The 12,083-nt window shown below is 38.6% G+C and overlaps 1 protein-coding gene across 9 annotated transcripts in view; it reads left to right on the top strand.

Annotated features, from left to right (window-relative positions):
• Nucleotides 1-12,083, top strand: part of ABLIM2 (actin binding LIM protein family member 2) — a 130,482-nt gene that overhangs the window by 83,403 nt on the left and 34,996 nt on the right. For 6 of the 9 annotated variants that reach the window (XM_059469945.1, XM_059469943.1, XM_059469942.1 and 3 more), the window contains 4 exons: nucleotides 2,001-2,078; nucleotides 6,653-6,799; nucleotides 8,651-8,683; nucleotides 11,266-11,386. In XM_059469945.1, the coding sequence (XP_059325928.1) occupies nucleotides 2,001-2,078; nucleotides 6,653-6,799; nucleotides 8,651-8,683; nucleotides 11,266-11,386 (379 nt within the window). The remainder of the gene's footprint in view (nucleotides 1-2,000; nucleotides 2,079-6,652; nucleotides 6,800-8,650; nucleotides 8,684-11,265; nucleotides 11,387-12,083) is intronic. The other 3 variants (XM_059469946.1, XM_059469944.1, XM_059469940.1) reach the window with 1 other exon arrangement.

The following is a 12,083-nucleotide window of genomic DNA, read 5'->3' as shown; positions in this document are numbered from 1 at the left end:
AGAAGTGATTGCTTGGTGTTGTTTATGACAAGCCCTGAATATCAAATAATTTTCCTGAGCCTAGCAGTTTTTCTTTTTCCTGGAGTTTTTCCTATTTTCTGATCTTTATGTTCACTATTGAAAAAATAAAACCAGAAGGAAGGATGCCATTTTTAAGAGAGTAATAATGAACTTTTCAACATAACTTGTACAGTCTGGAATGAGATCTACTGCTTGAGAAATTTACTTGCAGTAAATTTACTTGGTCGACCTTGCAGTTTTTTGTTTTTAAGTTATCTGCCTATATATAGATATATGAACAGCATGTAATTAAAGTAGGTGATAAAAGCAAGAGGAGAAAGTGGCAGCGTGCTCCAAAACTTTGGAGATGGAGTGGAGGGGAAAAAGAAGTTGTGAAAGAGAGTGACAGCATAAAGAAAGATGATGGGAGAGTGAGATTTTAAGCAGAAGGGAGGATGCTGGAAAAGACAGGAGAAATCAAAGCAGCAAGGGAAAGTAAGGTTTATAAAAAGGCATATAGGGAAAAGAGGGAGATGGAAGAAGAAAAATGTGTAGTACAGAAAATGAACTAACAGAGGCCATAGAGTCAACAAAGGTGTGAGGTTTTATTGAAAAATCTGGGAGATTATATGGAGCAGGCATGGATGGGGATGCTAAAAGGGGATCATGAAGAGAATAAAGAACATGTGTGAGATGTGGCATGTCTCATATCCAGTTATTTAGCCACGAGTATCTTCCAAGTCCTTCTTCTCCCTTCACCACCCAGTTTGTGGAGGTGCTACTCCACAAGGAATCTCCACAGTAGATTCCCCTGCCAGGTGCAGGACCTTGCCCTTGGCCTTGTTGAGTTTCATGAGGTTTGCATGGCCCCACTTCCCAAGCTTATCAGGATCCCTGTGGATGGCATCCCTTCCCTCCAGCGTGTTGTCCCCACCACAGGGCTGGCTGTCATCTGTAGGTTTGCCAGGGATGTGCTCAATGCCCCGGTCTGGTCATGGAGGGAGATATTAAGCATTCCTGCTCCCTGTAAGGACCCTTGAAGAGCAGCACCTGTTACTGGTTTCCACTTGGGCAATCCAAAGAGGTTACTGGAAATGTGCAAGGCTCATGCTGGGACCTCCAGTGACATTGGTGCCAATGGGAAGCCATGATTGGGCTCTTCCAAGGAAAAAAGGACTCACCTCTTGTCTGTCCTTGGAAAGACCCAGAGCTCCAAGAGAACCTCTGGAGGTCATTTTGTCCAACCCCTCTGCTCAAGCTTGGCTGCCTTGGGGCCAGATGCCCATGACCATGCTCTCAGGACACAGAAAGAAGCCCTAAAGCTTTCTCTGAGAATCCAGAACTGTTATTTGACTTTAACAGGGTTCAAAACATTGGAATAATGTAATTTTCTAAAGTTATTTTTCTCTTCTGCATTGAGTGTCCTGTAGGGACCTCATGAAAGAGAAATATGGTTTGTACATGACATTAGTGTATCAGTGACACTTTCAAGTCATTTACACAAGTTCTGGAAAACTGAAAAATGCTTTAATTATGCAGAAGAGATGTTTAATTATACTGTCTGTCTTAAATGATCCTTTTCCATGTTTCACTGTGAGTAAATGGCGTGGCAGTGTGACATGTCCAGTCACATTGTAGAATGGTTTGATGGCATGAATTTGGAGTAAAAATGTTGCTACTGTATTGTCTTTTAACTGTCTCTGAGAGTGCCCAAAGGCTGTCCTGCCACCCCAGAAATGCTCTGGGCCATTTTGTTCTGAAGAAGGGATAAGAAAGCCATGTGTAAAACAATTCTTGCACTTTTAAAAGTGCACTTTTAAATTGATTGTCTGCAAGTGTTCTTTTATTTTTAACTCCATATTTTGAGCTCTCTATAATATGTCATTTTTGAGTGGTAGAGGTTGAATTAAATTAAATGTCTTGTATGCTTTTTTTAAATAGCTGTTACATTATCTTTGACTCTCCTGTATTTCCTATCTATTTCATTTCTCTTGCCATAGGAAATTAGGACTTCCTCTGAGAGTATTATTTCTGTACCTGCTTCAAGTACATCAGGCTCCCCAAGCCGTGTGATCTATGTGAGTATTTCCCAGTGAAATTTTCTCTGTGGGATGGGAAAACCTCGTCCTTCCTCCTACAATGTAGCACTTTATGTGGAAAGCTAGTGCCTCTAAACCACTGCAGTTGGTGATTCCTCTAAAATGGAATTATTTTCTCAAGTTTAAAATATTTGAGTACTGCATTTAGTGTTACAGAATTGTGGCATTTTTCCTCCTATATTTTGTGGTGTATTTGTAGCACTTACGCTACAGCTAGAGCTGGCTTATACCAAAGCATGCAGAATACCACAGTTCTTTCTGAAAAGAAAAGTTTAAGTAAACAGTACATCCCACAGGTAGATTACAAGCTTAGATTTGAACACAACTTCTTTAAATTGAGCTCCTGAGCCTGTATCTGATTGCTTATGGGAACTCTCATGTGTGTGATTGCAGGACTCTGCCTGTGCCAAATGCGAGTCCCTCACTCAGAGGACCTTTGATGTGTTTATGGTTTATGAAACACTCTGAAAAGCTCATTGAGAGAATTTAAAATAACAAGTATAATAAAATCGTAGGGTTTTTCTTTTTTTCAATACAAGATCAAAATTTCTGTAGTGTAGTGTTCATGGCCAAATTCTCAAGGCTACCCGCAATAGATAAAAAAAATGCAAATGTGGTATGATCCATAGAGATATCTCTTGCAGGGCTTGAGCATTTCCAGGGCTTTTCTTTCTCTTGGCCAAGTATCCTTCAGGTGTGCAGGTCATCCTCATCAGTTAGAGCCATATAGTGAGAAATTTGCTGGAGATGCAATTGACTTCCAGAGAGGTTATTATACCAATATAAAGGGCTTTTATCTCCTACATAGAGACAAGCAAAAGAGTGCTTTGGATACAAACTTGTCTTTTTTCCTCAAATATAAGTTATTTTGAATACAATATGTGCATTTTATCTGAGTAAGATGGAACCTGCAGTGGAACAAGTGCCCCTTCTCTAGATGCTTCTCAGTGATTCTGACTGCTGCTGAATACCAGTGCTATATTACCAGCCAAGAAATGTCATTGTGAAGACAGTTCATTGTGCTGGGAGCCTATTATCATATAAGCATTTTCTTTGGCCAGTTGAGCTCTTTTTTTCAGGCAGGCACCATCTCATTGTGTTTTTAAGCATGAGAATTCTCCTAAGATTTATATGTTTTTAGAGACATTTATCTAACTGCAGGATGACACTGTTTTTATTGATGTTTGTGTTACAACTTTAAACATGCTTCACTGGCTCTTAAAAAGTCAAGGATGAACCTCCATTCTCCTTTTCTGTTTTTGTTTGTTTGTTTGTTTGTTTTTAAAGGCTATCATTAAATCAGTACACAACCCTGATGTTTTTTACTGTAATATACAGCTGGGACTAGGAAAGAATAAAGTTGTCTAGCAATATGAGTCGGTCACAAAAAAAGATTGCCCAGAAGAGTGCTAGTTCTTGTTCTATCTGTCCCATCTCTCACTGCTTAATTGTCAAAACTTGATTTTGATTGATTAATCAATCCTATTTTGGCTTTCACAAACAGGAAAGTAAAAAGAATTAAAAACATGTTAGAGACTTCTATATTATCACAATGGTCCCTTGGCTGTTTTTACATGTGTTTTCTGTTACAGGAGTGTTATGACATACAGACATGCTCAAGATCTGTCTTGTGTGCTTTTGTGGCAGTTTTTTGCCAAACCTAAATTCTTGCTGCCCCTGAAAGGAAGGTCCCACCCGCACATGGCCCTGTCCCTCTCTGCCTGTGCCTTCCCATCCCTCTTTGCTGCTAATACCAGTGTGTATACAGAGATATGCAGTCAAATTTGAGGCCAGACTGAGCTAAACAATAACTTAGGAAAACCTCCAGACAACCAAAGAGGAAAAAAAATTAAAGAAAGAAAAATAAAAAAGCCCAACCGAGCTGTCTACATGACTTCTAATGCTAGTGTAGAAGGCAGAACAGGGTGGGATGGTGCACACAGGGCAGCAGTTTCAGCAGTAGCATAGATCCAGTTATTAAAGTTGTAGTAAAATTGTACCTTACCAGCTGGTGAGCTCTGGGGAGTATTTCATGGACAGAAGAGTTTAGAGAAAACAGTTCCATCTTAGGAACTGTGAGTATGTTGTGGTCAGAGCAGTGCTGAGCATCATCATGGGCACCACCCCATGGCAGGGCAGCTGTGCCTCTGGGCCATGGTGGTGTGGTCACATAGGGAAAGGTGAAAAAAGGGGTTTTTTTGACATAAATGTAAATCTGCCTCATACAGATGGTTTACTAAAACCATATCACTTCTTCTTCATCTACTGATAACAGAATTTGGTGTCTTCTTGCACTGAGAGAGGACACAGGCCAGTGCCTTTTGAAGGTAATGGGCATCTTTTTGTGACCTGTAGGGATGACTTCATTATATCCAGGCTGAAATTTGCCCTACCCCTCGGAGCCCCTAATTAAAAATTTGTTGATTTCTAAATTATGCCATTAAATAAGGTTAAAATAAAAGCCCTGCTTTATAGTTTGCCTTATTTTATTAAGGCAGAATTAGATGCTCCAACCTAATATATCCAACTGGAGGGCTTACATTAGTTTACATAGCTGTGTTATATGTGCTGTCATACAGGGAATAGAAATCACACTATGTTTTTATACAGATCATATTCACAATTATATGTTTGTAAAATTGCATATTCCAAATGAAACAGATACTCTATACTTATATTTAGGGTTTTACCAGAACCCTAAATACCAAATTACTGAAGAAATGGCTTGGAGCCTCTCGGCTGTAATTTGAACTCCATTCGCATAACTGAATGTCGGTGAAACAAATAAAATAAAAATACAGTGTAGACTCAATGTTTGAAGAATTGAGTGTTTAGAAAGCAACTGGATCCCTAAGGTGTTTCTTCATCCAAATTTGCCCACATTGTTATATCTAAACTGAAAGGAATTGCATAACAAGTTAAGTTTTACTTCTCTGACATCTGAAATGTAATGGGAAGTTTTACATCTAGATAGAGAGCCAAAATTACTGTAATTCACATTTAAATATTCCCAATTCTGAACTACTTTGGATTCACCAGAATAATGGCCAAAAACTTGGATACATTAACTGAAATCACAGCCTCTTTGGCCTTCTTTGTAGGTATATTGCTGCCCAAAGTATTTCTGGGACAGATGGGACAGACAGATTCTTTACCTTTGCATTACCTGTCTCTGCATCAGAGCTTCTGCTGCCTTCTCAGCAGGGAGGGACTTACTTTCATTAAGGGGATATTTCATTGCTCTTTAGCTTCGTAAAGGAGCTCCAAAGAGAGTGAGATCTGTAGATGGCTGAAGAATCATGTACTTGGTTAAAACACATTTTTTCATTAGTTTTGAGGATGGAAATATATGATGGTGATGGCACCTTGGTTGTGCTTTCTTATTTAAGAGTAATCTTCCTTCTTTTCATGCAGTTTATTTTTGCACAAATTCATGCATTTTTTTAGAAAAAGAGGTATCTGGAAGTTGTCAGACTAAATTTTTCCTGGATTATTAACCTGATAGAAAACTTCCCTGGAAAATCTATTGAACTTTTCTTAGCTTATACTAAGAAAAAACAGAATTATGGCACACATAAATCCTGGATATTTTTGTATTTTTGCATGTGGAAAACATTATTACAGTTTTATAGATGATCATACTGAGATTTTCTGAGCACAGCAAGATTCACTCATCATTTTGTTGCCATCAAAGAGCTTATCCTTCTGCAAAGCTTGAAGTGGGAATGAGACCATTATGCTGCCCATTTCTCCACTCTCAGTGTGGCCAACTTGTCATCATATCTACAACACAGTATGTGCTGGAGACAGTTTTGGTGCAGTTATCTTAAGGGTAATCTGTGCAAATGTGGCAGCTTGGTAATAAATGACTCTTCTGGAATATGTGTAGTAGGAGGAGAACAGGGACCAGCAGAGTCCTTTCCCTCTGTTGGTTGTGTGAGCCTCATGAGAGGATTTGAACTTTACTTGAGTGGCATCTGTGATCTCCCCCCATGGTGCAAATCCATCATCTGCTGGCTTGTGACCCATAATTAAGGGCTGTTCAGACATAGTCAGGAATGGAGGTGAAGCTGTGGGACACAACTGAATGGGAGAGATCAAAGAGCTGATTAATGCTTTTCAGCATCTGGAGAGTAAGTTCTGGAAATACGTACTTGATTATTCACTACTGCTTACAGCAGGGTAATTCTGCACACCAAAACCACTTCAAAATTCAGTGTGTTTTGTCTAAAAAAAAGACTACAATATCTGTCCCCTATATCTGTTTGTGCATCCAGGAGTAAGTGGGATTATAACCAGGGAATTGGAATGATGCCACACTACTCCTGTTAGCCAAATGCCAGTGACAAGGTAAAGGCAACAGTATATAAAAGAAAACAGCATTAATATTTAGCAGAGTGTAGTAAATACAAGAGATTTAAATGTTCACAAACAAAAAAAAAAGTGATTTATTATGATTATGACTTTCCTACCTACATTTATCTTTCCTTGTCTGATTGCATCCTACTCATATTCTTCCTTATTCTCACTGCTTTCTTTCCTCCTTTTCTTAGGCAAAGCTTGGAGATGAAATTCTTGACTACAGGGACTTGGCTGCTCTTCCTAAAAATAAAGCCATCTATAACATTGACCGCCCAGATATGATCTCCTATTCTCCATATATCAGTTACTCTTCAGATGACAGGCATAGTTACGGGGAGGTACTGAAACATGGGTATTTTTTCACTCTGAGTTTCAGGTTTTATGTACATCATTGAACATGTTGCTTAAGACTATTAACATGTGCATAGCGGGTTTTTTTTTTAATGTAACTTTTATAGCTGTAGTTAATTGAGTCATGTCATCCATTCATTCCCAATGACTTCCAAAAAAAAAAAAAGAGAATAACAACCAAACCCAAGATGTTAATTCCTGTTATTTTCATTTTTTAGTTTGTAAAAATTAAAACATTGCTTTCTATGATCATTTTCTTAAAAAGATGACATGTAATTAAAATATTTTTCCATGGGAGTAGTTCTGCATGCGGTAGGAAACAAGAGCCATTGCTAATTATAATGCAAAAATGAGAAGCAAAGCCAAATGTCTTTCATGATTTTTGTTTTTAAACAAAGTGTACCATGTTATTTTGGTAACAAAACAATGGTATCACTTTCCTGTGTACAAATTTCTTTCAACTGTCCCTTACTTAACTTCATCCTCATGTCATGCATGCACTTCAGCCTTTTCATATGCAGAGCTAATATGATACAGTTTGTGCTAATGAAATCTAATTTGACACAATACTAACATACTAATAACTAATACTAAGTCTGGGCTTTGTGAATCATACTTGTATATAACTCCTGTCATGCAAGTTAGCTTTTCTTCTCTGAATGTACCTGCATTTCATTTGACTTTCTGATTGCTTTTCTACTTTAAGCTAAATTTTTACAAATTAAACCTTTACAATATGTTAGATATGAGCAATATACATACAGTGTAGCATGGAAGTCTGCTTTGTTCTCTCCAGGTGTCAGTAAATGAGCAGAAATAAATGCAATAGTTAATGGTCATGATATTTATAAAAGCCCTAGTCATGCTATCACTTGCACCTTTTACACTGAATCAGTACCACTAAGGTCTCAGTACCACTGTCAGGTGAAGTGCAGTTCCTGTGTTGGATTTTGCAGACTTTCTTCCAAGCCCTCTCTGCACAGTGCTGAACTATGATAGCTCCATTGTAAAGCATTCAAAAATAATTAAATTGTATTTGGTAAAGAGTTTAAATGGTATTCAGGTTTCTGATTTCACAAAATGGAAAGCTGCTGCCTCACCCTGAACCTGTCAAGCATAATCACTTCCTTTCCATGCTGCTGATGGCTGTGGCCCTCCTCAAGTGCCTGGTGACATCCAGGCTTGGCAGAGGTGCCCAGACCAAACATGGACTGTGTTTGCAATCCAACATATTTCCTGGTGCTCCAACTATTTATTATCCTTGATATTACCAGGGGAAAAAAAAAATCCTGTCTCCCAAATTTCAACATCTTGGCTTCTTACCTGCAGCTGCAATACTTTCAGTCTATTTGCTCACCTAACCAAACATAGTGTTTGATTTGGAAAAAAAAAATGAGCAGCAGATTGTCAAATTACATGATGTTTAATTGAAAATAAATAGTGCAGGTATTTTTCTTTCCCTTAAAACTGTCAGTTCTAGTCCTGATTTTGGAGGTCCTTCAATCCAGATTTAATTAGGGTTTGTGTGTAGTTTCAGGCATTTTAACTGGGAGTTCTCTATTGCCCTTCTCTGTGCCACAGGACTGGCCTCACCATACCCCAGGATTCTGTAGCAGAGAAATCATTCAAAGACAAATATGAAGTTATTTATATATTAGTTCTTATGTACTTAATTCAAAACAGATAATTAAAAAAATGCCCTAACTTAATTGACAGGTGTTTTTCCTAACTGTATCATGTGTTATACATGAGTAGTGATATTTTAAGAGTAATTCTTCTCACAAGTAACATCATGCATGAATTTGTATCACTAATTTGTTGTGTGTTGCTGTTTGCAGTCACCTCAGTTGCTCTCTCCAACACCTACTGAGGTAATCCCCAGTGCCTTTGTTCTCCTCTTCTGACCCATTTTGTGATGCATAACCATATTAATAACCAGCAGTGTCTGAAATGTGGGATTTGCCCCTTGCCTCTACAGTGCATGGGGTTTACAATTTATGATTTTCAGAGTGTTACTTGTGTTCAGTATGTGCTCTGCTTCTGGATTGTCATCTGTATGCATCTGTCTCCACTGTCATCCATGTTTCTGCTTTCCAAAATAAAGGTTGTATGGTGGTCACTTCTTCAAGCTCTACTGAATAAATTATATTGGGAAATATGATTCATGTTCACATTTAAAGCTGCCAGTGTGAGCTGATTCAAATTAGTGCTCGGCATAGATTTCTCTTCTTTTATTATTCTCATTTTTTTATTCCACAAATAGTTGAATTACTTATACTATTTGTGTGCACCTACTTTTAAATCATTTGCACATACCTGAACTTCTAGGTCTGTGTATTTTGATGTGCATTAATTAAGTTAGTTATTGTTTCAAGAAACATCACTTTGGAAGCAGTGAAAGCATTTAATGTATTTTCCCAGATAGTAAATTCAATTCGATATCATGGGTCTGGCTATTTTCTCCATTATCCCAATTTTATGCACTGCAAAATTTTGATAATCATGGAGAATTAAGGACTTTAAGAACTGGTTAACAGAGAAGTTAACCAGTAGAGATGTAATTTTTTTGATAATTTAAAAATAAAAGCATGTTTCATGTAATATTTGGTGACATGGACTAGGTTGACTGTTCCTTACAGAGACACAAGGTACACAAAGGTAAGGACTGAAACAATGTGAAAACTTGATGTTTTGTAAGATTATAACAATATCCTTTAAATTCAGTTACCAAACTGCCAATATTAAGTTCCAGAAGAGATACTGGTGTGGAGGTTGGGACTGCCATGATTTGTGTATACTCCCATGTTACCCAGCTTCTCTGTGCTTGCTGTCTCTTTTTAAGGAATCTGTGATCAGGTGCTTGGGCATCATCATCATTTGCAAACTTGTCACCATTTTTGTTGCAGGGATTTTATGTTAGAGGAGAGTTCCACTGTGTCATACAATTGGACGCATCACAGACCATTAGCTGACACTCATATGGTATTTAAATATTACAAGACTTGTAGAGCCATTGCAATACTGCTTGTAATTCTCTCCACAAAGGTTAGAGTGGGTATCACAACATGTGGGTACAGTGGGAAGGAAACATATCGAGCTGGATGTTGAGAGGAGTTGGTGGCAGAATTCCTACAGGACACTGCACACTTGGGAAGGCATCAGTTGTTCTTTTCTTTTTGTAAAACTACTTCTGAACTGGATGTTAAAGCAATAATGCTGCTCGCCACTATACTAAGCTGATTTTCCCCTTTTGAAAATGTGGCTGGTAGTTCTGGGGTGACGTTGAAGGGACGGAGCATATCTTGTCCGCGGGGTAAACCTGAAGATATGAGAATATTGTACATCTCTGTAGAGTCAAGGGAGAGAAGCCAAATTTACTACATTCATCTAAAGATGAATGTATGGACATAATTAAGTTGTTCTGATACGAGTTTGGGAGATGATGGTATGGCTAATAGGATGTATAGTTTGTTTAAATGATGAATGATCCAGTGGGAATCACACAGATTCCTAAAGGCATCCCCATATTCATGATAAGAGACTGACACTTGATACAGTGTAGGATATCTTCACTCTTTTCTGCTGGAACAGGAGAGGGGAAGCATTTTTTTGAGTATGACTTTCCATAAAAGAGCATCTGCAGGTTACATTCATTTGTTTCAATGAACTTAAGCCAATTCTCATGTGTTTTAAAAAAGGGGAAATTTGAATTTTCTTTTATAGCAAGTTTACACAAGTCACTTCCCCATCTATTTCACTCAGTAGTGCTTTTACTGTTAGGAAGACTACTTGCAAGTTGCAGTTGCAGTTTAACTAACTGTTGAAAAATCAGTGGCTTGGAGGGGGTGTACATGGTTTTGACTGGTTGAAGCTGAGGATTTAGTGGGAATTGGATTGCATGAATGGCTCTGCACAATGGTGCAGTATTAATGCTGATGTGTTTATATTGGGTTTCTTAGGCTAATGATCATGTTACAGTGTGGCACACTGGGCAATTTATACACAATCAGTTTCATGATGTAGTGAAACCAGCAAATGCTGATTTTTGTGTTGTCTGCAACCATTATGCGTCTATTCATATGGGTAAAAAGTGACCATAATGCTGTCATGCTGACCTGAGCTCATCTTCCACCCAATTTCATTTGTTCAGGAAATTGCACTGTCCTGAAACAACACTTTTACAGCCCTTTTCAAATTAAATTGTAATTTTAAATTTATGTCTGTGCTGACTTTCCTGGCAACCTGACCATTCTCTGGTACTTGGCAGAGCTCTTTCAGTCACTCTGCAGGTGGAGGTGGTGAAAGCCACCTCATTTCATTAGGATTTCATGGAATCTTAGGACAGCATTGACTCCCATCTACACAGCACAGAAACACATGAGGTGGCACATTCTGCCTGTTTGAAAAGTTGCTTCTCCTCCCTAATAACATGTGTTTTCTCTCTTCCTCCAAGGGCGACCAAGATGACAGATCTTTCAAGCAGTACAGGACATCAAGTCCTAGCTCTGCTGGCTCCCTGGGCTATGGTCGGTACACCCCCACCTCCCATTCTCCTCAGCATTACAGCAGACCAGGTAAAAGCAACCTTACTTATTCTCTAGATTTTTCCATTACTTTGTATTATGTTGTAAGTAGAATTGATTTCAGCAGTCAGGGGTTTAAGGTGGAATAGCAGTTCCTTGCAGGGATTTATTTACAGTGAAAAGCGAGTTCCATGGGGAGAAAGGAAACAGGTGCTTCAGGAATGTGCATCCAAAAAAACAAAACCAGGCATTTACAAAAAATTGATTCTGTGTAGACACAAGATAGGAGGATTTAAGGGACTTAATCTCATCCTGCTTGAAGATGTACACTCATTCCACAGTTCTTCCAAGCTGGGCACAGTAACAGTGAGTGCACAGAACCCAGGAGGGAGATCGAGCGACCTTGTGTTACATTCTTGTACCACAGGGTCATGGTTCATGTCCCCTCTGCACAGTGCAAGAGCTGGAGGAATGACCAATTCTGATGGCTGAATTTTGAAGGCCAAGTTGCTTTAGTTGAGAAGTTTACAAAGTGTTTTTTGCAGCTTTGAGCTGTAATAGCAGCTGTGTTGGTGCTCTGGTCACACAGACAGGAGGGATGATCTCCTTTTGACCTTTGCATGGGAATGCTTTACAAAACCCCATTCATATCTGGGCTCTGTACAGGATTTTATCCTTGGAAATAATTGGTGAAATTGCTCAAAATTAATTGTATTTTTTCTCTACTCCATCATTTAGGTGAAGAACA

This window comes from Ammospiza nelsoni, chromosome 4 (assembly GCF_027579445.1).
Source record: "Ammospiza nelsoni isolate bAmmNel1 chromosome 4, bAmmNel1.pri, whole genome shotgun sequence".
In the NCBI taxonomy this organism is placed as follows: Eukaryota; Metazoa; Chordata; class Aves; order Passeriformes; family Passerellidae; genus Ammospiza; species Ammospiza nelsoni.
This window is presented reverse-complemented; position numbering and strand designations above follow the sequence as displayed.